A 27,806-nucleotide genomic window follows, 5' to 3' on the forward strand; every position below is an offset into this window, starting at 1 on the left:
TCACTGCTGCTGGGCTACCTGTAGGAAAAGAGAGCCAAGGGAGTCAGAATTCCAAGCCACAGGAAACCACCCAATCCCAGGGGAACTCCCTGGTAAGAGCCCCACCTGCTCAGTATATGAAACTCAGGGCAGAGAGCAAAGCTACAAGTTCCAGAATGGCTCTGCTGAAAAAGAGCCGGCCAGAAGAAAAGGTCTACCTGCTGTGGGGTAGGTTCAGGTGCTCGGTTTGCCAGGCGGCTGAGAATGTTACGCTCTGACATCTGTAGCCTCACAGCAACTGGGGGAATCCGGGCAATTGTGGCTGGGAGTCGAGTCACATCGGCTTTCATGTCACTCAGCAGTTCTTCTAGCTGTTTCAGAACTGCACAGAGGGGAAAAGAAAGGCAGTGAGCTGTGGTGGTCAAGACTGAGACTCTCGGCATGGGAACCTTCTTAGCGCAGTGAACCCAGACCTCGTTACTTCTCCGTGACCACGAGTGATGTGCTGGAGCGCTAGAGTACTGTTTTGAGTCACTGAGTCACCTGACCCGCCTCGGCCACACTCAAATTCCTATTCCTCATACTGCAGTTCCAACCGTCCATGATACTGTGCATTTTTACACCCCTAACCCTCACTGACCTTGCTCCCTACTGTCTCTATTTTCTCCATTCCTCAAGAGAAGATTTCTGTTGTTTCCTTTTCTCACCACCTGTGCTTTCAGAGCTGTCTTCTCCTTCTTTTGAACCAGACTTCTTTTCCTCATTTCACCCTCCACCCCTCTCCGTCATGTTTTAACTTAAATTAGAAAGAAATGTTGAAAGGGGTCTAGAATTTGATGGGATCTTAAATCACAAGAAGTTACCTCTACAGTATCCCAGATAACACTGTATTATTCTGCTTTGCTTTCCACCTCCAAGAACTTGAATATATTGAGTTAAAAGAGGCAAAGAACTACTGTTCTCGATTGCCTCTAAGATATTAACTTTCCGAGGAAGAAAGCAAAGATCCCCAGCACATCCTAAGTGCCCAGGCAGAGGGGCTCTGAAAAAGGTATGGAAACCAGGATTAACTGTGTGTTGGGGAGGGGTATTGGAAGAAGGCTGAGTCAGCAGTAGGCAGGGGAGCCACTGGCTACCTTTGTGCAGGACCGCATTGGCTGGCTTGTTTCCTGCCATTGACTCCTTAGACAGGTGCTGGTGACTCTCCGCCAAACACTCCACCTCAGCAAAGCGCGTGTTTAGGGCCATGGAAGGGTGAGAGGGGTCCTCTGACATGTTCAGGTAAGCTGCCCGGCGCAGCTGTTCCTCAATCACCAGGGCTTGTTCTAAGAGCTGGAGAAGGATAAAGAGGAGAGGGGAGTTGCACTGACACTGGCTTTCCTTACTTCTGATGGGTCTCTCCCAATCTATAAAGAACCTTACCAATAGCTCCCCCACACCCGAGCCCTTCAAAATCGAGTTACTTTGTTTACTCCCATTTGGAAGTTCATGTTTTTAAAACTCTTTGCCCTCCATGGATTTGCTTATACAAAAAATGATTAAAATTTCAGTCTAGAAAATAGATCGTATAAAAAATTGGTATCACAAGTAATTGCATCTCCCAGAGATACTATTAACATGTTGAGGTTTTTCCTTGCATCTGTATTTTTTATGTAGCTGAGATCACTCTATATACCTGTTGTGTTTTCACTCAAAGTTCCACAGTAAAAACCTTGCTTTATTATAACTGCCCTTCATAAAAGATAATTAATGGTTGCATGGTAGTCTGTCCTGTGGATATACCTACATGATATCATTTAAGTTGTTTTACTTTTTAGAAATATTTCTGTTGTTCCTTTTCTTTTGTCTCCGTATCTCACTCCTGTTCCTTCCTCTCCCCAACAGGCAATGTTTCTACTATACTTACTGCGTGGCTTTGTGCAGGTGTTCTTGAAGACTGAGTTTTGTTTCATGCGCACATTTCTAATTTACAGAATGTTGTTCTGTACACATAAAAAGCCTTTTAGTCCTTTCCCCACTTCAGATCTTTTCAAAATGTTCAATTTATGTTGTTCTAACACATATATTTCGTTCCTTCTAACTGTTGTTTAAAATGCTCCATGATGTGAATCCACATGTTACCTATCCAAACTCCCAGTGATGTCCCAGGCGAACATCTAGGTTACCTCTGGGCCCCACCCCCCCCAAAATCATACTGCAATGAACACTTACATATGTCACCTGATGGAGCTATGTAAAAGGTTCTTTGCAATATGTTCCAAGAGACAGAATGTTGATTCAGAAGTTTTAAGACTTAATTTGCTCAAGTATCCGTCCACTGGTTCTTAAAGACAATAAAGCCATTAGGGGTCAGGAAATAGGACAGTATGAGAATAATGGGCTGTTGTTTCTTCCACAAGACGTGCTCCATCGAGCAGAGTAATTTATCCCCAGACTGGCCAAGCATCTACTTTCAATCTATATACCCTGTCTCCTTCACCAACTGCCTCCTCCTATCCCAAACTATGAGCTTCCTCCAGGATCATTGGCCCTTGGCTTGCTGCTGTTCTTTTAAAGCACTCCCTTAAGCGATTTCTCCTCTCCCAGTTCAGCCAGCCCCTCTGTGCAAAGGATCTGATGCTTTTTGAACCTGCATTTCAAGCACTGAGTGTTCTGATCCCACTCATGTGTGGTTGATCACTCTTTGATCCCACTTGTTTATGGTATGGGGGGGTAGGTAGTGGGAGAATATTAGTTAAGACTTTTCTAAAACTGAACTTAACTCTTTTCTACAAATTGCTCCCTCTCCTCACTTCCCTGATCTGCCAGTGATAATTCTTCTCAGTGACTTGGGCTCAAAACTTTAGTTTTGTATCTCAAATCCATTAAGTCAAGAGTCAGCAAACTATGGCCTATGAACCAAATCTGTCCCGCTGTCTGTTTCTGTATGGCCCAAGAGTGAAGAATGGGGTATTTTTTTACATTTCTAAATGCTTGGGGAAAAAAATCAAAATAGTTTGAGACACTTTATAAAAAATATATGAAGTTCAAATTTTTGTGTCGACAAACAGAAAGTTTTATTTGAACACATCCATACTACTTCACTTAGAACCTGTGGCTCCTTGCACACTATGACAGAGTATTGGCAACATATGTGTCCCACAAAGCCTGAAATAGTTATTATCAGGCCCTTTAACAGAAAAGGTTTGCTGACTCTACAGTAAAGCAGTAAATCCTATATCAGTTATTAGGTATCTTGTTTCTTTTACTTTATCCTTTTCATTTTCTACAGCCAGCATCACAGCCCAGCCCTTACTACCTCCTGACCATAGGACAGTTCTATAATCTCATGAGTGTTCTGTTTCCATTTCTCTTGGTCATATTGAACTCTTCATAAACCAATGGCTGCCCATTAGCTATAGGGTAAAGTCCAAACTCTTATCTGGTGCCAAAAACCCACCTACTAACCTCTAGCCCTTACGTCACTCTCTAATCTACCTCCCACCTTCACCCAACACAAGTGTTTTCTACAGCCCAACTGGGCTACCTGCTGCTTTCAAATGCCCCTAGGCCTTTGCCCTACTTAACTCCCGTTGGTTCAAACAACTTTCTCCTTCTATCTAGCTATCTCTATGACATTAACCAAAACTTCATTCCAATGCCATCTTCTCTATGAAGCCATTTGGGAGCTCTCTCCAGGCTCCCCAAATTCCTCTTGGAAAACTTCCGTATGGATCTCTCCCAATACACAGAGTGGCATTCATTTGATCACACATTTGCCTCTACCTTAAACCAAAAGCTCCTTGAGAACAGGCACCACGCCTTATTTGTCTTTGTATCTTTGTGCTACTCATTGCTTGGCACATGATGTTTAAAGGTTCATTAGTATACAATTCTTATCCCCCCCAACGATACTCAGCTTAAAACTCTCGTGTCTTGTCTTCGTGGTATCCCATTTTGATGGTCTGCACACAAGCTGCCCTCAACATACATTTTCTGAATTCCGACTGAGACTCCTCTCAATCCTGGGTTTACTAACCCTAGTGATTCTGAGAATGAAGCTCTACCTTTGCATCTCCTCTTTGCATCCACTCTACCCCTTATCCACACAGGGGCTCTCAAACCCAGAAAAAAGAACCACTAGCCCACAGAGAGCCCTCCTTCTTCAGAGATCCAATTCAATCCCACCTCCGTATCTTTCCTGAATACTCTAACCTACAGTGGTCCCCCGACACGTCTGTGTCATTTATTAGTTTTCATTTATTTATTTTTTTTTAAAGTAGGCTCCATGCCCAATGTGGGGCTCGAACTCATAACTCTGAGATCAAGAGTCGCATGCTCTACTAAGCCAGCCAGGCACCCCTTCATCTGTGTCATTTCTTAGGCATGGTCATCTTCCGCCCTTAAAGAGCTGGTTAATTTTCAAGTCTGTATGTCTTGGTTTCCCTTTTTTTTTTTTTAAATTAATTATTTATTTATTTTACGTAATCTCTACCCCCAACACAGGGCTCAAACTCACAACCCTGAGATCAAGAGTCACATGCTCTCCAGACTGAGCCAGCCAGGAGCCCCGTATGTCTTGATTTTTAATATTTAAAATACTTGGGGGCACAGCCTTTCACAGAATACAAAGAGGTAAGTCAACTACACAGGAGAACATACTAAACAGCACATCTGCGTGATCAGACTCCCTCTTCTATAGTCCCTTCTGCACTTCAAAGGCTGTCACCTCAACACCATATTCCTCCCCATCCTGCTTACCTTGAACCTTCGGGCTAGAAACTTATTCTTGATCTCTAAGAAATTGCCACGATTCATTTCACCCTTGAAAGGTTCATTGAGGATGGCATAGCGTGGGTCATTCTGGATGTCCTGCCACCGGGCATAGCCATGGCTATTGGAAAATTGTTCAGGAAAAACAAAACAAGGATAGTAGGCACCTCACAGAGTGGGACCTTCAGAACCCGTCACCAAAAACCTCAGCCCAGACTCAGGCAAAGGATACTTTATGATGCCAGCCAGCAGCCAGTAGTCATGCCGCCGATGCCAGATCTCGTAAGTCTTCTTGGTGACAGTGGCTGCCCGCTCCTCATTCTGCCAAAGGGAGTGCAACTCTAGAGGAATTTGGGGAAGGTTGGGGAGAAAAAGAAAGGCAAATATCTGTAGAAATTCAAAAAGCTCTTTATTCCTGTCCCCACAGATGCCATCCTAGGAGCAGGCCTCAGGCTTTCTAACAGAGGCAGAGGGGTGTGCAATCAACTCGGCCATCCCTCATCTGGTAGAGGTGAAGTGCTTGTACCCTGGCTTCTGACAAGAACCCTAATTTCCCTTCAGATCCTTCTAACCCCACTTGGTCCCTCATTGTCATACCAGTAAAACCACCATCTGCAATGTTGAACATGAAACGCTGTTTAATATTTTTTTTCTGCTTCTCATCACTCAGGTCCTTGGGGGTCTCTCCATTCTGAAGCATCACCTCCTTTTTCTCTTCTTCTTCTTTCTTCTCTTCTACAGGATACACAGGAAAAAAAAAAAAAAGTCAGCTCCAGGCAGAAGCACAGCACCTTGGCCCTTACCCACAGCATTCTATGCTCTAAGTATTCAGCCACCTCCACCCTCTCTCCACACAGGTATTTCTCAAACCCGGAAAAAGGCGCCACTGGCCTGTGGCAATCATATGTAGGAACAGATGGAGTATTTTAGCTTGGGATAAAATAGCTATCTGAGTGTGAATGGGGAGAAACCAGGGGGGTGTCCTAGAGATAAAGTCTTTACATCTAGTTTTAGAGTCCTTTTTAATCAGCTTCTCCAAACACCCACCTTTGTCCTCTACCACAATGGGGGTCAGATCTACTGCTGACTTCTCCTCTAACTTCTCCACGTCAGCAACACCTAGGGGAAAGAGATGGCATTGAGAGTGTATAAAGAAGAACGTTCTGGGGTGCCTGGCTAGCTCAGTCGGTACAGCATGACTCTTGATCTCGGGGTTGTGAGTTCGAGCCCCATGATGGGTGCAGAGGTTACTTAAAAATAAAATCTTTAAAAAAAAAAGGAGAAAAAGAAGGACGTTCTCCTCTGTCCCACGCCATAGCCAACTGGAACAAAGAGTCTTAACCCTAAATCTCAATGATTAACGCCATAAAAGATGGCTTAAGGAGTTAAAAACCCTCAACTGAAAATCAAGGGTGTAGGATTCTCCAGTGTGCCACCTTCCTCCTGACACGTCCTTAGCCCAGCTAGAAGTCCAAGAGCTTCACAGGGATGTGGATGCAGTAACTTAAAAATGTGGATACCTTTGGGCTCTGTCTCCATCGGTTCCTCTGTTCTCTCCTTCACCTCTGCCTTTTCCACTTTCTCCTCTCCCTCGGGAGGTTCAACAAGGACTTTTTCATCCTCTGAGGCAGGGGCAGGGGGTTGTGTACACTTCAAAGGAAAAAATACAGAAGTTGAGGCAGATAGGCCAGCAACCAAAAGGACAAGTAGGCTTATCCATTTATCTTCAGTATGGCATCCAGTCATCCCCAGATCTTACCTCAACAGCGGCCTCCGGGGCTGCAGACTTAACCTCCTTTTCTCCTTCTGCACTGTCTTCTTCTTTGAGGCTATTCTCCTCTATTTTTATCCCATCCTCTGCAGACCAATAGAAGGCATTTAATTACGAAGAAGGTTCTAGATTAGAGAGAAGGTCACGCCTCCTCAGTTGGTCTAATCTTAAATTGTCCTCTCGTGCCTTTAAGAGCCAGCCCTATTCTTAGAACGGCTCTCCTAAACTGAGAGGGAGATTGCTGTGTGTCCTGCCAGACTCCCCTGTCAGAGCTGAGCACAAGAGAACAGAAAAATCACTGGCAAGGACGAGAAAGGACAGAAAAGGACAGTACAGGCAGACTTACCAGCAGGTGGGACAGGTGCAGGGGTATTGGGCTGTGTGTCCCCTGGAGTGGACGGTGTAGGAGTCTTTGGGGAAGGTGACCCTGGCTGGGACATTTTCTTGTTTTCTTCTACTTCAGCAAGTTCAGGCATGCTCCAACGCCCGTTGACATGTTCGAACTCCTGAACCTGTAGCAATGGGAAAACAAGGTGAAGACCCAATTCCAGCTCTAGGCTCCTTTCCTATTGGCCCTCTAGTTTCCCCTAGAAACTCTGAACAATGCAGAGAGGCTCAGGGCTCACCTTCTTTCGAATCAAGGACATGACACCAATCCTAGTAAGGACATGCTGGCGAGACAGGCCTTCTCGGGGGACACCATCAGCAAAGGTCTCAGCCCCATCAGCTCCAGGCTCACATAAATGTCGCATGAAAAGAGATACATAAGCCCTGTAGTGAAGAAGTGAGAAATGAGTTAAACACCAGTCAGGCCAACTCTTAGATGACATCTTTCCCACTTATCCTAGACAACAACTCTGACTACATCTTTTTTTTTTTTTTTTTTAAAGATTTTATTTATTTACTTGACAGAGATAGAGACAGCCAGCGAGAGAGGGAACACAAGCAGGGAAAGTGGGAGAGGAAGAAGCAGGCTCACAGCACAGGAGCGATGTGGGGCTCGATCCCATAACGCCGGGATCATGCCCTGAGCCGAAGGCAGACGCTTAACCGCGGTGCCACCCAGGCACCCCAACTCTGACTACATCTTGACATAAAGCCTGCCGTCTCACGAAGGCCGGTTCTCCAGACCCCACAACATGCCTGAGGTTCTCCTCCAGGGAAGCTAGGAACACAGAGAACCCTATTTTCTAACAGCTACACCTGTCAACTTCAACAGAGAAACTGCCAATTTCCCTGCACAGCCTGGACTAGTACCGTGGAATGACCAGAGATCAAAAGCCCTTGCCTGGCGCTCCTGGGTGGCTCAGTCAGTTAAGCGTTTGCCTTCGGCTCAGGTCATGCATGATCCCAGAGTCCTGGAATCGAGCCCCGTATCGGGCTCCCTGCTCTCTCTCGCTATCTCTGTCGGTCTGTCTCTATCTCTAATAAATAAATAAAATCTTTAAAAAACAAAAAGCAAAAAGAATAAAAAATTAATAAAAGCTCTCGCTTCTACATCAGTCATTCCACCTCTCAACTTACTTGAACTCTTTCTCTGATTTGCCTCGCAGATCTCTCACCAGCCACTGGGTGGTAAAAGCATCCTGAGGTGGCATCCCATATCGCATAATTGCATTAAGAAAGGCTTTTCGCTGACGAGCATTAAAGCCAAGTACCTAGAGGAAGAAGGAGGCTAGGTGAGAGGGAGCAGGCCTTACTCCATCAAAGACCAAATATCTAGCACTCACCCACCCCTCCTTAGACTCAAATGACACTTACTTCAATATTCCCACCAACACGAGCCAACAGAGGAGGCAATGGCTTATCTTTATCATTCCGCAAGCCCTTACGACTGGGCCTGCGGGGAGCTGCAAGAAGGGAAAGATGTATGAGTGACACTGGTTAAACAAAGCGATATTTAAAAAGCCAGCAAAAAGGTACAGCTCTCACCTTCTGATCGTTCATCAAAGTCTTCATCACCTTCCTCTGAGGCCACTGAATAATCGGACTGGTTGTCGGACTGGTCGTCCTGCCAATCTGGAGGGAGAGAGGGCAGATGAGCGGGGCCCACTGCTCTAGTGGAACGGCCCATGGGTGGGGGGCGGGGCCGGCCACACACACCTCGGTCCTCCTGGGAGCCATCATTGTAGTTGACCTGTTTACGGATTCTTTTTCCTTTGCCCAGATTTCGGGCTAGATCTTCTTGCTGCTGCTCATAATGGTGCCGCAGCAATTTCTCCCAGTAGTCAGGATCCACACTTTCTTCCTGTTTTATGATTTCTCGTTCTACCTCCTCTTCCTCCTGGGACAGAGGGAGGGCCAGGACTCAGGGGTGCTGAAGTCAGCACCACCAGCTACCCCTGGTCCTCACAGTTCCCATTCTGCTAGCTCCTTTTCAGGACAGGACTCTGAAATACTTAGCGTGCCTGCTTGGACCTAAGAACTTAAAAAGAAATTTAATTGACAGGACATGGCTCCTCACAATTACGTACAGATCAGCAGTCAACATAACTAAAGAAAAACATGGGATGATGCTGTTATCGCAAGAGAAGAGTGAAAAGACAGTATGCTTTCTTCTAACCCCTTTGACACCTATACAGTTGGGAGACAGCAAAATGTAGAAAAGAGAGGTTAGACAGCAAGGCAGACGGAAGAGCTTCTGAAATGCTGCAAAAGATTTCATAAGACATAAAGTAGAAGGGCCATAAGCTCTTCTGTTCTTCATAACTTCACAAAAGTTTGCCAACTATGTGCAAAAAAGCCCAAAAAACAATCCAACAAATTACACATATATATCCTCTTATGTCCCAGTAATATTTATGCTCCTCTGAAAGTCTCATATTTTTTTCAGACACTTCAGGACCAGTACTTGATTCCTAATCCCTTACATTACAACTAAACCACTACTAACAGCATAATAGCAGAAACAACCTAAATGTCCATTATTATGGAACTAACCAAATAAATTCCTGGGGGTAGGGAGCGAGCAACATGGGTGAAGAGGATCAAAAGGTACAAACTCCAGTTATAAACAAGTCCTGGGGATGGAATGCACAGCATGGTGACTACAGTTAATAACACTGTATTGCATATTGGAAAGTTACTCAAAGTAGATCTTAAAAGTTATCACAAGAAAAAAAAAAGGTGTTAAGTATGCATGGTGACAGATGTTGACCAGACTTTTCATGGCTATCATTTCATAAAATATACAAATATCCAATCAATTTTAAAAAATAGGGGCGCCCGGGTGGCTCAAGTCGTTAAGTGTCTGCCTTCGGCTCAGGGCGTGATCCCTGCGTTCTGGGATCGAGCCCCACATCAGGCTCCTCCGCTAGGAGCCTGCTTCTTCCTCTCCCACTCCCCCTGCTTCTGTTCCCTCTCTCGCTGGCTGTCTCTCCCTCTCAAAAAAATAAATAAAATCTTTTAAAAAATAAAATAAAATAAATAAAGTTATGGTACTTCCAAACAAGGATCTATTATGCAGCAAAAAAGGGGGGAGGGGAGCCTGGGCTGGGCTCAGTCAATAGAGCACACAACTCTTGATCTCAAGGTTGTTAAGTTTGAGCCCATGGTGGGTGTAGAGATTTTTTTTTTTTTTAAGATTTTAATTATTTATTTGAGAGAGAGTGAGTGCAAGCATGAGCGGGGGTGGGAGGGAAAGCAGAGGGAGAAGCAGGCTCTCAGCTGAGCAGGGAGCCCAATGCGGGGCTCGATCCCAGGACCCTAGGATCATGACCTGAGCTGAAGGCAGGCACTTAACGACTGAGCCACCCAGGCGCCCCAAGGGTGTAGAAATTACTTAAAAAAATAAAATCTTTAGGGAGTGCCTGGGTGGCTTAGTCTGTTAGGTATGTGCCTTCAGTTCGGGTCATGATCTCAGGGTCCTGGGATGGAGCCCCGCATCAGGCTCCCTGCTCAGCGGGGAGTCTGCTTTTCCCTCTCCCTCCACAGCTCCCCCTCTGCTTGTGCACACAGGCTTGCTCTCTCTCTCTCGAATAAAATTTTTTTAAAAACATTTTTTAAAAATTAAAAAAAAAAAGGAGGGAAGGTCTTTATGTACCAATTTGGACTAAATCTCCAAAATTTATTTTATTTATTTATTTAAAGATTTTATTTATTTGAGAGAGCAGGAGCGGAGAGAAGCATTCAGAGAGAGGGGACAGGGACAGGGAGAAGGAGATTCCCACTGAGCAGGGAGCCCAATGTGGGGCTCAATCCCAGGACCCTGGGATCAGGACCTGAGCCAAAGGCAGATGCCTGAGCACATGAGCCACCCAGGCACCCCTTATTTATTTTTAAAAGATTTTACTTATTTATTGAGAGACAGTGTGGGGGGGGCAGAGAGCAAGGGAGAGAGAAACCCAACAGACTCCCCACTGAGGGCAGAGCCTGGGGGAAGGGGGGCTCGATCCCAAGGCCCCGAGGTCATGATCTCAGGTGACATCAAGAGTCAGATGCTCAACCGACTGGCCACACAGACACTCCTAAATCTCTGAGGTTTATTAAGTGGACAAAATCAAGGTACAGAACATTATGTATAACAAACTACTTTGTGTTTAAAAGGAAAAGGGAAGGGCACCTGGGTGGCTCAGTTGGTTAACCACCCAAGCAACCAACTCTTGATTTTGGCTCAGGTCAAGATCTCAGGGTTGTGAGATCGAGCCCCATTTTGGGCTCCGTGCTGGGCCTGCTTAGGATTTTCTCTCTCCCTCTCCATCTGCCCCTCCTCATGCTCATGCACTCTCAAAAAAAAAAAAAGGGGGGAGGGGAAGGGGTTTGTGTGTGTATGTGAGCACATGCATGTGTGCATATACATGGATACACATACATGTAATTTGTACGCACATAAAATACCTTTAGAAAAATATACAAGAAACTGAAAACATCGGTGATCTCAAAGGAGGGAAATAGATGGAAAAGAGATACCTTGTATCTTTTGAATCTTTTTTTTTTTTTTTAAGATTTTATTTTTATTTATTTATTTGACAGAGAGAGACAGCCAGCGAAGAGAGGGAACACAAGCAGGGGGAGTGGGAGAGGAAGAAGCAGGCTCATAGCAGAGGAGCCTGATGTGGGGCTCGATCCCATAACGCCGGGATCGCCCTGAGCCGAAGGCAGACGCTTAACCGCTGTGCCACCCAGGCGCCCCGTATCTTTTGAATCTTGAACGTGAATTACCATTTATTCAAAAAATATGATTTAAAAAAGGTAAAGAGGGGCGCCTGGGTGGCACAGCCTTCGGCTCAGGGCGTGATCCCGGCGTTACGGGATCGAGCCCCACATCAGGCTCCTCTGCTATGAGCCTGCTTCTTCCTCTCCCACTCCCCCTGCTTGTGTTCCCTCTCTCGCTGGCTGTCTCTATCTCTGTCAAATAAATAAATAAAATCTTTTAAAAAAAATAAAAATAAAAAAAAAATAAAAAAGGTAAAGAGCATCTGCAGCCACTTAAGAGAGGACCATTTGTATACCTGAGTAGTTGAGAGCAAAGGTTATCAATGGGAGGACCACCTCCCTTTCCACTCAGCATGTGCTGCCGCAGGCAATCACCCCCATACAGCCACTGCCCTGACAGAAACACGGAGCACCTTACAAGAGGGCTGCTGCGATGGAATCCCACTGGTCCACAGACCTAGGTCAGAATTTTCAGCCACAGTTATACACAACCAAGGCTGGCAGCATCACCTCCAGAAGAGAACAAAGGTAACGGGTATATATGAGGAAAACGTGGTAAGGGGAATGATTTTGAGTGGGAAGGATGAGAAAAGATGGCAAAGACCACCAGAAATCTATGCCAATTCAAATAACCCTGAGCTGAGTGGTCTAAAGGGGACCAGAAGAGAGACTGATTTTGTTTTTTTCATTTTATGATCCAGTTTTCGGGGGGTGGGGGTGATCATTAAAGAAGCCACACATTATCAGTTTTAGGTTTTTTGTTTTTAGTAAAAAAAAAGACCCAGAAAAGGAAGAGAAGAGAAGAAGGGAAAACAATTCTAATGTTTTAAAAAGTACAGGGATGTAGGCTGCTTAGATATGTATCTCATCTCTTGCCTTTTCTCCAAAGAGACTTGAGATAGCAATCAGAAGTTTATTTGTAGAGTTAATAAAATACATAAGCAAAAACGAGATTCTGTTAAGGAAGAGCTAATATATAAGTTTTGAGTGTGAAATTTGGCTGTGAGTTTCCTGACAGCCATGGCAAAAACGATAATGTGGGGCGCCTGGGTGGCACAGCGGTTAGGCGTCTGCCTTCGGCTCAGGGCGTGGTCCCGGCGTTGTGGGATCGAGCCCCACGTCAGGCTCCTCTGCTATGAGCCTGCTTCTTCCTCTCCCACTCCCCCTGCTTGTGTTCCCTCTCTCTCTGGCTATCTCTATCTCTGTCGAATAAATAAATAATAAAAAAAAATCTTTAAAAAAAAAAACAAAACGATAATGTAACTGCCCATATGTGACAGTATTTATTTTCAAAGAAAGAAGTGTATCAATTCATCAATGTACTGACTTACGTACCGATGTTTTCCTCTTGTCTCAACAACAATTTCCAGACCAATCACCAAGCACAGCATTGCCTTGGACTCATACTCACCCCCATCTCTTCTTCCCGTACCACGTACTGGGCCACTTTGAACGAACTCAAATATTCATTCATGCCCTGCAATTCTGTGTCTTCTGTCTCATCCTGATTACGGTCCAGAAGTCGCTCAATGGCCTTGTCATCATAGTGGATAACACTGCTATCTTCTCCCTCTTTGTTGTCTCCTCCTATAAAGAATCACCCTCAAAGTCAGCTTCAGCAGCTACAGTGGTAAAAAATCTCACAGGACCCTAGGTCCAAGTCTCAGGACCCTATGTATCAAATATATCCTTTGAAGAGGCCAAGCCCCACACCAAAACAAGGTCCTGACTAGCTCACCTCCGTCTGTGGCTTCATCCTTAAATAGTTCCTCAGTGCCAAACTTGAGGATGTCATCAAGCTCCTGTTTGGACATGGATCCAGTCTTGGAGCCCAGCCCAGGCCGAACCACTAGATGCGTCAGCATCATCTTCTTCTTTGCCACCTGCGTGATGCGCTCCTCCACTGACGCACGGGTCACAAACCGATAGATCATCACCTTCTTATTTTGCCCAATACGGTGAGCTCTGCTAAAAGCCTGAAGTTGGGTGCCAAAGTCAGAAATTAAAGTAACCGTATTTTCCGGCTTCTGCTCTTGCCCTGATGTCCACATGATAAGCTAAATTCAGCACAAGGCAGCTTGCTTTCACATAAAACTCTAAAACTATCCCCCCCCCAGAGCCCCACCCTCTATCATATTACCCCAAATAGGACCATAGCTAACCCAAACTCCCTGGTTCACAATAAGGTAAAAGACATATAAAGAATCTATTGTTTCTCCCTTAAACAAGTCATTCCAGATGATGGAGCCCTCACAGAGAATACTTGCATTACCAGTGAGTTACTGCATACGAAAGCTGCTACCCCTGCTCACCTGGATGTCATTATGAGGGTTCCAGTCAGAGTCATAGATAATAACTGTGTCGGCAGTGGCCAGATTGATTCCAAGGCCCCCAGCTCGAGTGGAAAGCAAGAAGCAGAACTGTTGAGCACCCGGCGCTAAGAAAGGAACCAAAATACCATTAGAAGAGTCTCCCTAACTCCAATTAATAAGTGTAGAAGGCATGTCAGAAATACAAAACATCATCAGGCAAACACCACAGTAGTAATCACTGTAAGCAAGGTCCACGATGGATGCTAAAATCAATGCGCAAATTTAAGGAGAAACGGTGCGTGACCACAGTCTCAAATACCTCCCTCATCCAGTTATGGAATGGGTAAGTCATGGGGTGAAAGGCAGAGCACAGGGAATACAGCTAGTGATACTGTAATAGTGGTGAGCCTAACTCACAGTTGTCCAGTCACTACCTTGCATAGCTGATACTAATGTAACACTCTTGTGCAACTTTATTTCAACTTAAAAAAAAAAAAAAGGCATTTATCAATACCAATTCTAATGGGAAAAAGAATACGTTTACTGTGTAGAAACTAAGTAGATACCATCTGAACCAAGTGATCAAGATTAACATCACCAGTAATGGGACATTACCAACACCATGTCCTCCCTGATATGATGCAATGAAAAGAACACAGCACTGCTTCTATGGCATTCTTGCCCAAAATGTCTAAGAAGCTCAACCTGCTATGAGAAACATCAGACAAACCCAAACTTGAGAGACATTCTATAAAATAGAATGATCCTCACAAGTATCAACAGCATGAGAGCAAAGAAAAGAAAAGAATGAAGAACTGTCACAGATAGGAAGAAACACAACAACCAAATGCAATGGGGGATCGGGTATTGGATCCTGAAATAGGAAAAGGACATTAGGAGGAAACCTGGAGACATTCAATGAAGGTCTAGAGTTTAGTTACGAGTATGACATCAGTCATCACTTCCCGCTTTTGACAGTTGTACTGTGGTTATGTAAGCGGTTATTATTAAGAGAAGCTGAGTGAAGAATATATATGAACTCTGTATTATTTTTCGCTACTTTTAAGTCCAAAATTGTTTTAAAATAAAAAATGAGGGGGCGCCTGGGCAGCTCAGTTGGAAGTGTGTGCAACTCTTGATCTCGGGGTCATGAGTTCAAGCCCCACAGCGGGTGTAGAGATTAATAAAATAATAAATAAACATTCTAAAAAATTAATTAATTAAATTAAAAATAAGAAGGAGGAAGTGGGGGAGGACTGGCGGCTATGGAGACAGGTCGGCCACAAATTTGCTAACCGAGCTTGGTAAAGTCTCGTCCCTCTCTGGGACACAAGATACAACGAAGAGGATTAAAAAAAATGCACTTCGTGTGGCAAAAAGAATGAAGACTCCAAAGGAAAAAAAAAGTCCGCTAGGAATAGTCCAACACATTCTTTCAATCAAGGCACTCAAAAGCTTTACTCTTCCATATCACAAGTAACAAAAACGCTAAAGAACCATGCAGAAAAGCAGACAGACAAGAACAGGCAATCCATGGAAAGACACGAGTGAATACGAACGCGTGGACTGAAACCACTCCATCCCGCTTACCATTGAAGCGGTCAATGGCCTCTTGCCGCATGTTCCCGGTGATCCCACCGTCGATACGTTCGTACTTATAACCTTCATGTTCCAAGAAATCCTCCAGCAGGTCCAGCATCTTGGTCATCTGGAAAAGGAGCACAGTTTAATGAAAGGGAAGTCCGATGACAACTGCTGCCCTCGTGTCACGGAGGGCGGTCTCCGGCTTTCTCGAGCTCCCGGCCCAGCCGAACACAACACCTGGGAGAAGATGAGCACGCGGTGCCCGCCCTCCTTAAGGTTCTTGAGCATCTTCTGCAGCAGCAGCAACTTCCCAGACGCTCGGATCAGGGCACTGCCATCATACATGCCATTAGGCATTTTAGGGGCTTCCTGAGGAAAGAAGCAAGAAAGAAAAAACCATGGAACCACACGGAGCAATCGCAGCGCAGCGAGGAGCAAGAGGAGGCAGAGCATTACCATCGCAGCCACGGGGAAGAGGTACGGGTGGTTGCAGCACTTCTTCAGATCCATCACCACATTTAGCAGGGAGACCTGGTTGCCGCCACCTCGAGCGTTGAGTGCTTCAAAATTTCGAGTAAGAATGTACTTGTAGTATTTCCTACATGGACAAGATGAAGAGGCAGGTCAGATTCGAGAGCCTGTGTAGGACTCCTAACCGTTATACGACTCTCAACACGGTCCCAAGTTCTGAGATCTTCCTTCCAACGTATCTCACTTTGGGACCTAACGGATGGAACCTTAACAGGCACCGGCACCGGCACCAGCACCAGCACCGCTGCATTAAGTAAGGTATTTAACTAAATAAGAACTATGGCATCAGGTTTCTGCACGATCTCACTCCCGTCACCAGATGCCTTGAAGCAGAGCACAGGAAGGAATGAGAAACCCTCTGCAGACTAGCAGGTGTCTAACTACTTTTACAAAATGGAGTCAATGCTTCTGTCCCTTCTAACTCACTTCTGCATAGGGCTCAGCTCCACACGCACAATCAGTTCTGTCTTGGATGGCATATTCTTGAACACATCAGCTTTGAGCCGCCGCAACATATGAGGGCCCAGCATGTCATGCAGTTTTTTAATCTGGTCTTCCTTGGCAATGTCGGCAAACTCCTCCAAGAAGCCTTCCAAATTGCTTCAGAAAGAGAAAGGAAAGTGATATAGGAAATGGGCAACAGGAAGAATTAGAAGCAGAATTATCAGCTGATTACGGAGAAACACATACTTACTGGAACCTCTCAGGGGTGAGAAAGTTGAGCAGATGAAACAACTCTTCTAAATTGTTTTGTAACGGAGTCCCAGTCAGCAACAGCTTGTGTTGGAGGGAGTAACCATTTAACACCCGGAAGAACTGGAGAAGCAGATGGAGAAGATGAAATTCAATGAAAAGAGGGCTCTGGGAGATCTCTGCAAACCTGAGCTGTTTACTGCCCAATGGTTAAGCCCCCACTGCCCCTCCATCTCCATCTCCCTTTTAAGGCCTGGCCACCAAGAGGAATCACAAGTGAGGAGGGAAGGCAGAGACCATTTTACCCTTTCTTCTCTTCCCAGGTCTCCCTTTAAGGAGTAGGTAGTACTAGAAAACTTAAACCGGAGGCCATAACCTCCCTCCCTCCCTCCCTTCCCTCTCACCTTTGACTGATTGTTCTTGAGCCGATGTGCTTCATCCACAATGAGGCAGGCCCAGTCAATGGAACCCAAGATAGCCATGTCAATGGTGATCAACTCATAGGATGTCAGCAGCACGTGGAATTTCACAGATGCCTCTTTCTGCACAAGGAGGCAACCTGGTCACAAATGTTCAACCCCTCCAGTGCAGGCTAACCCGAGGGACTTACGGGGTTTTCCCTTCTCCCAACTGTTATCCTTCTGCCTCAACCCAGGGACTAGAATCAGAAGGAAGCAGACTAAGCCCATAGCAACAACTCCCTCTAGGGTGATCTCCCCCCTACTGAGATACCTTCATACGAGAGGCTTTCTTGCCACCACGAATGGCGTTGTCTTCAAAGGAGAACTCATTCTCTCGGATGATGGCACGGCTGTCTTTGTCACCCACGTAGGTCACCACATACATATCTGGAGCCCACATTTCAAACTCCCGCTCCCAGTTGATGATGGTAGAAAGAGGGGCACTCACTAGGAAGGGGCCTTTGGAATGACCCTTGGAGAAAGAAGAGCAGTGGCAGAGTAAGGACGGAGGGCCCCAACACACTACCAGCCCAGCACCCATGTCTACCACTGCCCGAGGCCAGCTGAGCACTGGCGTATGTGTGCTGTTCCCACCCTCACCTTTGTCTACATGTGAAAATGTCTTGCCTACTCCTTCCCACAGCACACCCACCTTTACAGAGAGTTTAAAACCCAACCCCTTCCTATAAGTCTCTCTGTGCTAATTCCACTCACAACTCTGCTTAGCTCAACGGGTATCTGTTCCCCCAAAACTGAGGCTCTATGCGTCCACCACTGGTTCTACCCAGGGTTCCATCCCCTCAACCCATCTCTGTGTACATCTGTCTATCTTACTGTCATTCAACAGAGTTCAAGTTCTGTGACCAATTTTTCCTTTTTCTCTCTCCCCAAGAGTGTGAAAAAATAACAAACATGAAATACCTACACACAGAAAAACTAACAGCCCCAGCTTTCCTACCTCCTTGTAGAGAGAATAGAGGAAGACTGCTGTCTGGACAGTCTTCCCAAGGCCCATCTCATCAGCCAAGATGGTGTCGGTGCCTTGAGCCCAGGAGAAGCGCAACCAGTTCAAGCCCTCCATTTGATAGGGGTGCAGGGTCCCACCTGTAGCGTCCAGGTACTCTGGCTGTCGCTCGTACTTCACTGTTGGCTGAAGGATGAAAGGAAGGCAGTCAAGAGCTGGCAAGGAACTCCTTTCCTTCCATAAGACAGCAGATGCTTGCTCCTCACACATCCTCACGAGATCCTCAAGAGCCACAAAGAATTGTGGGAAGAAAGATCCTCAAAGGCTACTGTAACTTTGCGTTTGATTTAGGATCCTCCAGGAAGCAAGGCAACTAACCCCTCGGACAGATGGAGATCTCGGTCCTACAGATCTGACGAAAGACACATCATAGCCTCCCTACCAACACAGTAATTCTGCTAATCAAGATCCACCAGGTCAATAATCTTATGTGCCCTTAAATCATCTTTTTTTCTTTTTAAAGATTTTATTTACTTATTTGACAGAGAGACAGAGAGAGCCAGAGAGCACAAGCAGGGGCAATGGCAGAGAGAGAAGGAGAAGCAGGCTCCCTACTGAGCAGAACCTAACCCAAGGCTCAATCTCAGGACCCTATGATCATGACCTGAGCCGAAGGCAGACGCTTAACCACTGAGCCACCCCCCACCCCCTGCACCCCTAGAGTCATTTTTTTTTTTAACATTAAGTCCTTATGCTCTATTACATAAATAAAACCCAGAGGAACTGAGCCACGAATTGAGTTAGAAGACCCAGGTTCCAATACAAGTTTCATAAAAGCTTAGTTGTGTGACCCATCCCTAGGTAACACTTTCTCAATCACAGAAAATACCATCTCCTGTGTTTTTATTTTTCTGATGATGCAAAGAGAAAGTGATGCTAGCACTTCCCTGGTTCAGAGACGTGGAGGAGTGGAGAAGCACTCTAGCTCTGAAGCTCCTACTGGCAGAGCGTCACCAGGAGCACCATCCGCAGCCGGCAGCACGCAGGCCGCATTGTCCCCCCAACAAACTGTTCCCTCCCTCTTCTGCCCCAACTCACATCAACTGTAGGAGTTTCAGGAGGCCTCTCTAACTTCCTCAGCTTCACCTTCTTGAGCTTCTTGCCTGGTCGTCCTTCCTCACCCCTCATTAACTCCCTAAAGAAGACAGACATCACACAGCTGCCCAAGATCCTTCTCAGTAAGAACCAACTCCACACCTCAGCAAAGCCACCCACCTGTGGTTCCAATAGCTCTGCTTGAACAGGTCGTAGTCCTGTATCTCCACGTCCTCACTCTCCCAGGATGCCTGATCGTAGGGCAAGTCCCGCCACTTGATCAAGTAGTGGACATGGCCCTTCTTGTCCACACTGCAAGGTCAAGGAGAAAAAAAATCCTCAGAGCCAGAAGGCCACACCTCACTCTCAAAGAGTGCCAATAACGTTATGTCCCAAACTACACTTCTAGGAAGGCCAGATGCCACATGTATTCAGAGTCTCTACCACACCAGTCTTTGGACCTAAAATTGCATCTAATCTATAGTCTTCTCCCGTGGCTCAAATACCAAGATTCAGTCAGTTAATAATATATCGACATGTCTCCTCCAAGTTTAAATCCAGTGACATCCATTTTCTTACTTCCTTTGACAGCAGTCTCCCAATGGATATGCTGCCTACCTCCACTGTGCCCAAGACCACCACCAGTCCAGCCCAGCTCCACTGGTACCTGTGGTTGAGAATTCGGTGGATCATCATCCACTCAGGTTTTATCCCGTAGCGATAAAAGCGTTCCTCCATCTCTGCAAATTTAGGGTCTTTGTTCTTGCGCTTCCGGCTCTTCTCTTCATCACCACCAAAGTCTCCCGAAGGTGGTTCATCCATATCATTCTTCCGCTGATAGTTTCGGAACATCACCTGACAGTGCAGTTCCAACTGCACGCAGAAAGACAGCTCAGCCACCATGGAGTGACATCTGCTCCTTCCACCCACAAGGCTGTTTCTCATGACCCTCTGCACTGTAGCCCCCGGATCTCTAGCCTATCCCAGGTTTACCTGCAATTCAGACACCCAGGAGCAGTGCCAGTAAGACATGCCTTGCCATTTCACAAAGAACTGCCGCTCTGGCCGCCCCTCCAGGGGCTTGGGAGAGGGAGTACTGGGATCAGCATCGGGAGGCCGAGGCACTGGTGTGGGAGATGGTGGCTGACCCCACTTCCAGATTAGAATCTTCTGAACTTTGCCCTTAAGAGCTGGACACTGAGAGAAAAAAAGGATTCAACATCAAATCATTATCGAGGAGAGGAAATGATACAGCCCATAGCCTCAACCTTATCAAAGGATTATTAAAATCTCATTTCAAGAGGTGCCTGTGTAGCTTAGTCAGTTAGGAGTCTGACTCTTGGGTTCAACTCAGATCATGGTCTTGGAGTCATGGGATCAAGCCCCGCATTGGGGCTCAGTGTGGAGTCCGCTTGAGATCCTCTCCCTCTCCCTCTCTGCACCCACCCCCACCCGTGCTCTCTCTCTCTTCCTCTCCCTCTCTCATAAATTTAAATCAATCAATCAATCTCTCAAAATCTCATTTCAAGAACGACCACTCTAGATAAAGAATAACAGAATTCTCTCCCCTATTCTGGACTTCACCCAGAATTTGAGTGACACTATCACTCCTATATGTTTAACAGAGCCAGTGGCTAGACTTCAACAATTTAACCCAGAACAAGGAAAACACAGAAAACCCCCAGACCTTGAGCCCAGAATTCCTCTCATAAGCAACTGGAAAAAAATAAATAAATAAGTGACCCTATTAACCATTCTAAACTACCAACACCCCAAGGCTGGGTGCCAAGACAGAATGGATGCTCTAGGCTGGAAGAACACTGCTTTAAGAACACCCCTTAAAAGAGCTGGCAAAGCATCAACTCCTCTGTTCGAAATTAATCCTACACTTTCCCAGACAAAGCTATCTCCAGACTACATGAGAAAGGAAAATAACCCGTCTCAGGGGTAAAAGACAGAGATCTCCAATGACCTCTCCTGCACCTCAGCCCCCCGAAACCTACATATAAAAGAGGTATACCCTTCTGCTAGACTACACTACCCACACCTCCCACCTTGGCTAGGGTCAATCACTCACCGTACAACGGGGACAGAGCCATTCACCATTAGGGATCTCTGGAAGTGGGGGGTTCAGGCAGTGGATGTGGTAGGATGAAGGACAGGTGTCACAGCAGAGCAGCTCCCCACCATCCTTACAGACACGACAGAATTCCATATGGTGGTCATCCTCCTCTTCAGGGTCTCCTCCAACCTCTTCCAGGATCTCCTCACCCTCTGAATTGTCCCTCTTTAGCCTCCCACTGGATGCCTTCCTTCTCCTGCAGTAAAGGACCACAGAGTAGGATTATTACCACCCCCCACCCACCCANCCCACCCACCCAAGTCGGAACCACACCCATCATTCTTTTGAATGCTTCCCAAAGTCCACACCAGCAACACCACCCAGTCCCGAAAGATCTCTACCACCCCACCCTTCCTCTTGAGGGTTCCAAAGGGCCACAGTGGCCAGGTACTCACACAGTGTGGGCAGCTCCACTTGCCCTCGGGAGCCTTCTCCATATCCGGATCCAGGCAGACCATGTGGTAAGCTCGGGGACAGGTATCACACAGGATGATCTCACCGCCTTGCTGGCACACCTCGCAATAGTCCTGGTGGTCTGTCTCATAACCATCCACAGCAGTCACCTCCTCCTCGCCTGGGCAAGGAAGAGGGAAAGCCCAGTTATTAGAAAAAAACTACCTCCCCCCACCCCCTCTAAAATAAACCCAACCCCGATCTCCTTAGGGAGATTCTTCCCCAGTCATTCCCACCCCATCCCATTATACACAGACCCAAAAAAGAAACACACCTTTCTTTTTCTTTTTAGTGGTTCGGAGTTTCTTGCGGCTACGGCTACTGCGGCTGGTGGAACCATCAGAAACGGAATAGCTGTTGATACTGGCATCATCGAAGTCAGACTCCACATCTAAGTCATCATCCTCACTCTGGCAGAATGAAAAGGAATAAGTTTAGAGACTGAAGCCAAGGGGAAAGAGAATGCTAGAGAAGAGATCGCTCTTACTAGGGGTGCTAGAATCCCAGCAAGGACGGTCAAGTAAGAAGCCTAGTCACCACGTTCTGGGGCCAATAGTCCCCACTCTTACGTGCCTACCATGAAGGCTAGACCCAGATTAGACAGGGCACCCTCACCAAAGGGATGGGCTGGGCTCTCACCGAGGATCTCTTACGCTTAGAACCAAAACCTCCCAGCTTGATTTTCAGGGGAGCTACTTTCTTGGGTTTAGGCTTCTTGGCATCAGGTACACGAGGGCTACCCTTGGGCTTCCTCCGAGCATTGGGACCTAAAATCAGAAGAGCACAGGTAAGATCATATAATCCAAAAGCACGCCAAGGCAGAAGATGGGGAAGATAATAAAATATTCTCCATCTAAGCGGGTTTCCCATATTCAGCTTCCCAAATTTCCCTCCTAAATCAAAGATTCATTTCTCCCTCACACTCCTCTATCTTTAGGCTGACAGAACAGCATTCCCATTCTTCCTCTGTCTTTAATATCCCAAGCCCATGCCATCCCGCCCCGCAATGGGTCCCATTTCACCTTTGCCCTCCTTGGTCTTGGCCTTGCGGATAGGCACCTCCACAGGGGGGGGAGGTGGAGCAACTTCAGTGGCCGTCACCATGCTCTCCACCACAGCCACCGCTGCCGCTGCCGCCGCCGCCACTGAAGCCCCAGAACTGCCTTTGAAGGGATTGTTGGTGCTGAACTCACGCCACTTTGCACCCAAAACCATCATCATCTTGGAGACAGCAATCTTGGGGTTTTTGGCAGCAATGAGAGGTCTGGTGGAGAAAGAGACAAGAACAAAGAGAAAAAGTTTAAGGATAAAAGAGAGAGAAAGAGAAGCGAGAAGACATTATACCAGCACTCTGCTCCCCAGGACCCTCGACCCTCCTATTTACCGGACAAACTGGCTGAAGGCCTTGTAGTTGGTGAGGGTACGATAATCCTCCTCTGAGAACACATGGTCAATGTCTTCCATGCCCCAGTCTTCCAGGAGCTGAGCGGATGATTTAGGCTCCTGCAGAGAGAGCAAGGTCAAAGACCTGACACCTAGTGCCCACACTTGCTAAAGGGAATCTGAGCTGAGATGAAGGCTTGCAAGACGAGGGGAGGAGAAGGGAGAGAAAATCATTACAAACGGGGAAAGAAACCACTCTAAGGGGTAGTGCAGTTTCTGGGAGACAAAGGACAGGAAGTCAACAGCAAGCACAGAGGAGAGGACAGAGGTCCAGGCACCTTTGAATCATCATCATCGTCATCCTCCTCCTCCTCTTCCTTCCGCTTGGACTTGCTCTTCTTTTCTTTCTTAGGTCCAAGCTTCTTCTTCTTCTTCTTGCCAGGGGTATAGTCGCTGCCCTCACTGTCTGAGCGCAGAGCCACCTCTTCCTCCTCCTCCACAAACTCCGGCCCCTCCCCAGAGCTGTCCCCCAGCTGCCGGCATAAGAGCATACGCTGGAGCAGGGAAGGGGAAGAGGGAGAAGGAGACAGACACACACATGCTACACACATGCTGACCTCAGGACAGCCCTGAGGCTCATCCCCAGGACCTGCCCCACCACTCTAGAAGAAACAAACGCCCCCCGCCCCGCAACCGTTCTCATCAGAGCTTCTTCTTCTCATTCCCCCAAACACCTAGTCACCCACTCACCTCTTTTTTTTGGCGCTTGCTCTTAGGGATTTTAGGGTCCCGAGGTTTCTTAGGCTTTTTCTTCTTCTTGAGCTTTGGAGTCTCTGCTTCTGACAAATCCTCTTCTGGGTCCTCTTCATTTTCTACATATATTTGGCAGAGAGAGGCAGGTAGAGAAAAGATCAATAGCAAAAGGTTAGAGCCTAATCCAGAGGCTTTAGACTTTATTCCCCCACCTCTTGTCCCAGATTCCACTGAAGAGAACTGCTATACTCTCCACAGAAGGAAGCTGATACTCAGGACAAAAACAGACAAAGAGAGAGCTGTATATACCCGAAATAGGCCTGTGAGGCCAGACCAGGCCCACCTCGGGCAGCTGTCCAGACCCCTGCCTCCTTTCCCTCATCCCTAACAGGAGTCCTCTATATGTTCACCAGTGCAGCTGAAGCAAGCTGCTTAGAATGAACCAAATAAGAGAAATAGGTCTAGCCCTCCTCTAACTGTCCACCAAATATCCTACAAAACCAGGGGATGAAAATGAAAGGTCCTACTCATAAGGCAAAAACGACAGAATACATCTTCACCACATTCCCAGAATGGTATCAGTCCAGGGGTCCCAGAAACCACACCCTTCACTACCCACTTTGGGTCATCACTGCTTAAAACCACCAGAATCCTCATGCCCCAGGTTCAGTTGTCAGCCCAGTATCACACCCACTCCCAAACATAATTTCCTTTCCCCATCTCCAGCTCCACTGTTCCTCCCCAGCTTCTCCTGGGTCAGTAGCCTCTTCTCCCCAGGGGCCCAAATCAGCCCAGCTGTCACCATCTCCTCCACACCCCCCCCATCCTCCTCCCATCTGGCTCCACCTCCTCTCCTGGCTGGGAGCACACACAAAGCCGGGGGTAATACTGAGAGCTCCTGGGCAGGGATAGGTGGGAAGGGGCACAGAGGGGGAGGAGAAGGCCAGGACTTGCAGCTTCCTTTGTAACTAACACACATTCACACCACCTCCCTCCTCCCTCCTCTCTCTCCTTCTTCCTAAGCCACCCCCGCCCAGGGAGGGGGAGAGTGGAGAAGGGAGTGGAGAGAAGAAGGGAGTGCCTCACCCACTGAGGAGAGGGAAAATGGCTCCTGACCGCAGAAGCCAGCCCAGGGCACCCAGCTGCCAACATAGGACAGGAAGTAGCAGGGGAGGGGGGGTGGGGTTGAGAGAGGTAGCCGAGGAAAGACTACCCTCACAAAGACTTCCCAAATTACTACCTGGCCCCAGGTCCACAGGCCACTTCTCCTAACACCTATTGTGGGATGACATAGTTCTCAAGGGACCACTCTAATGTCCTAGGCAAGGAAACCCAAGACAAACATGAAGGGTAATACAAGAGGGACTGGGTTACTCCCGCAATCATAGTTATTCTTCCAATCATCAGAACTAAGATTTAACAAAGGCTCAGTGGAGCTATGGTCGGAGCTATACAACCTTCTCAAATTTTTGATATCCAAAAGATTTACCTTAAGGAACAGGGGTCTACAAGAAGTCTCTACAACTCAAGTTTCCTCCTCACCACCTACCTCCCCAAGAGTCCAAGCCATAGGTCCTGAACCACCTCGCACGGATTAGAAGTAGCCACCTATTCAACATATGGGAGTGCTGTCTACACCAAGAGAAAAGGAGCAGCACCTGGACAGTGCTGGACGACAATATGCTTCCTTCAATCCTACACATGCTCCTCGCCCCTGACCCCCAGAACTAGCCCTAAACTGCCTCTGGCTCCGCCCTTCCTGAGCAAGGCAGATACTAGAGAACATGAGACATTAAGCTTGACAAAGCACCATCAGCCTCCCCTCACTCAGCCCAGGATCAGGCCAGGCATAAGAAAGCCCCTCCCATTCCCTTGGGAATGGAACACCACCAGCCTGGATCTCACCATAAAGAACCATTTTCTTAAGGCTTCTCCCCAGCAGTCTCCATGTCGTCCCCCTCACTAATCAGTTACATTTCTCTCGGTTCCTCATCTTTCTCACCTCCAGAAAAGCTGGATACAAGGACAAACCCATGCAGGTGAAGGGCACACCCATCCACACATAAGACCCCCAAACTTCTCAGGCAGATAATGTGCTGAGACAACATGCGGCAAAGTGGCTAAGACATAAAAGAAGATTTGGGAAAGGGGCAGGAATGGGGTGTGGCAAGTGGAAAAACTGGGTCACGCTACAGCTTGGGGCAGAGTTCACCCTGGGAGCCTGCACAGCTCCCAATCAACACGGGGGCAGCCCCAGACCAAGGGGCCAATGGGAAGCCAAGATGTGGAACCAACATTGGCTGGATAGCACTACTACTTCTCTGGCCCCTCACAGAAAGGATCAGATCATATTACCAATACCACCACCCCACCCCCACCTTGGGCAACAGCACAGAAATTTGCCACCTTGGCCTAGACAGTGATGAGACTCAAGCCTAAGTTTCTTATCCCAACAGCTGAAGACTCAGTAACAAGACTGACCCCTCTCTTAAGTGGCCTCAGTTTCAAACGAAGACTTCCAACTTAGAAAACGCCAAATGCAGAAACATCTTTCCCAGACCACCTCAACTTGCTGCTAGAGCTAAGGAGAGAGAAGGCAGAAATGAAAGATGTTTGATGGGAAACAAAAACAGGACCAGCAAGCCCCTTAATTAAAGGAAAAATAAATATAAGCAGAGAAGATTTTAAAAAATGGCATAAAAAAAAAGCTCAAAAAAAGATCAAGGAAACAAGTAGGTGACTTAGCTAAGAGCTCTTTAAAAGGAAAGACAAATGAGAGAGAGACATCCACTTAGATGCATGACATCAATCACCATCTGAGAAGAGACAAGGGCTACTCCAATCAGGCAGGGTGATTATAACCATACGGGTTTGGCCAGTCCAAGGAGCCACCCCCAAACACAGACAGAACAACCCCCAACACACCTACACAAACACTTCATGCCACCAGCCCAAACCCTAGGCTCCCTGCATGGAGGCAGAAGCCTCTAGGGAAAAAGCCTATATTATGTCCACTTGCCACGGGAAGGGGGGTGCCCAGGGTGTCACCTCTGTTCTTTTGCCCCTTCCTAGTATATCCTTCCGGCTGCAACATCCTACCCCTAGCCCCCCTCATTTCCCCACTTGAAACATTTCAGCAATCGGCCTGGCTAAAAGCGCTTTACATCCCGGCTGAGGAGCGCAATTCAAACTTCACACAGTTGAGACAGCACAGAAAACCGGTAACTGATCAGAAGCTAAAAATAATCAGAGAGTAACCAGCACTCCCTCTCTCCTTTCCACAGCAGCAACCACAGGATCCTGCTAACACAGATGACCCGCTGGTCTCCAACATGCAATCCTCAACACCCACCCCCCCCAACCCCACCCGGCCTCCAGGGGTCCCAGCCACCTGCATTCCTCCATGGACCCACAGAAGGTAAGGTCGACCAGCCCGGCGAGCTACCTCAACCGGGAACTGCATAGCATTCCTGAAGACAGTGCAGCAAGCTTGCATCTCGGTCCCAGAGCCCAGGAGGCACATGGCTTCCACCCCCTCCCACAAGAGCTCCGCAGAGGGAACCACTCCCTTCGGGTGCCCTCCACCTCAGACTCTGCACAGAGAGAGGGAGAGAGAGAAACTCAACCCTGCCTCACCAGAGTCGCTAGGGAGGGCCCAAATGCCTCCTTCCTGCCCTGGGCCCTTGGGGAAGATGTTACCTGGGTGGGGTGGGGGCAGGCTGTTGTTCAAAAGTGCATCCATATCTTCCTCCTCGCTGCCCGCCGAGCAGGGGGACGGGGAGCCCAAGCCCGACGCCAT

At 47.3% G+C, this 27,806-nt stretch overlaps 1 protein-coding gene and 1 non-coding gene across 2 annotated transcripts; both read right to left on the minus strand.

Annotated features, from left to right (window-relative positions):
• Positions 1 to 27,806, minus strand: CHD4 (chromodomain helicase DNA binding protein 4). The gene is given in 40 exon segments (XM_011228723.3): positions 1 to 18; positions 198 to 361; positions 1,116 to 1,311; positions 4,720 to 4,852; positions 4,964 to 5,072; positions 5,329 to 5,466; positions 5,779 to 5,850; positions 6,252 to 6,381; positions 6,491 to 6,588; positions 6,849 to 7,014; positions 7,129 to 7,273; positions 8,027 to 8,160; positions 8,264 to 8,352; positions 8,435 to 8,521; positions 8,606 to 8,786; positions 13,068 to 13,243; positions 13,395 to 13,632; positions 13,969 to 14,093; positions 15,559 to 15,676; positions 15,790 to 15,921; positions 16,009 to 16,150; positions 16,510 to 16,683; positions 16,778 to 16,899; positions 17,181 to 17,318; positions 17,509 to 17,709; positions 18,196 to 18,387; positions 19,300 to 19,396; positions 19,477 to 19,608; positions 19,964 to 20,169; positions 20,290 to 20,493; positions 21,374 to 21,580; positions 21,582 to 21,614; positions 21,814 to 21,992; positions 22,146 to 22,281; positions 22,511 to 22,638; positions 22,894 to 23,135; positions 23,256 to 23,374; positions 23,593 to 23,787; positions 24,005 to 24,126; positions 27,707 to 27,806. Coding segments are annotated over 40 exon segments (5,718 nt in total).
• On the minus strand, positions 6,674 to 6,813 carry LOC117796856. Its single transcript, XR_004621561.1, has one exon.

The sequence above is a fragment of the Ailuropoda melanoleuca genome, chromosome 16, assembly GCF_002007445.2.
Source record: "Ailuropoda melanoleuca isolate Jingjing chromosome 16, ASM200744v2, whole genome shotgun sequence".
Classification (NCBI taxonomy): Eukaryota; Metazoa; Chordata; class Mammalia; order Carnivora; family Ursidae; genus Ailuropoda; species Ailuropoda melanoleuca.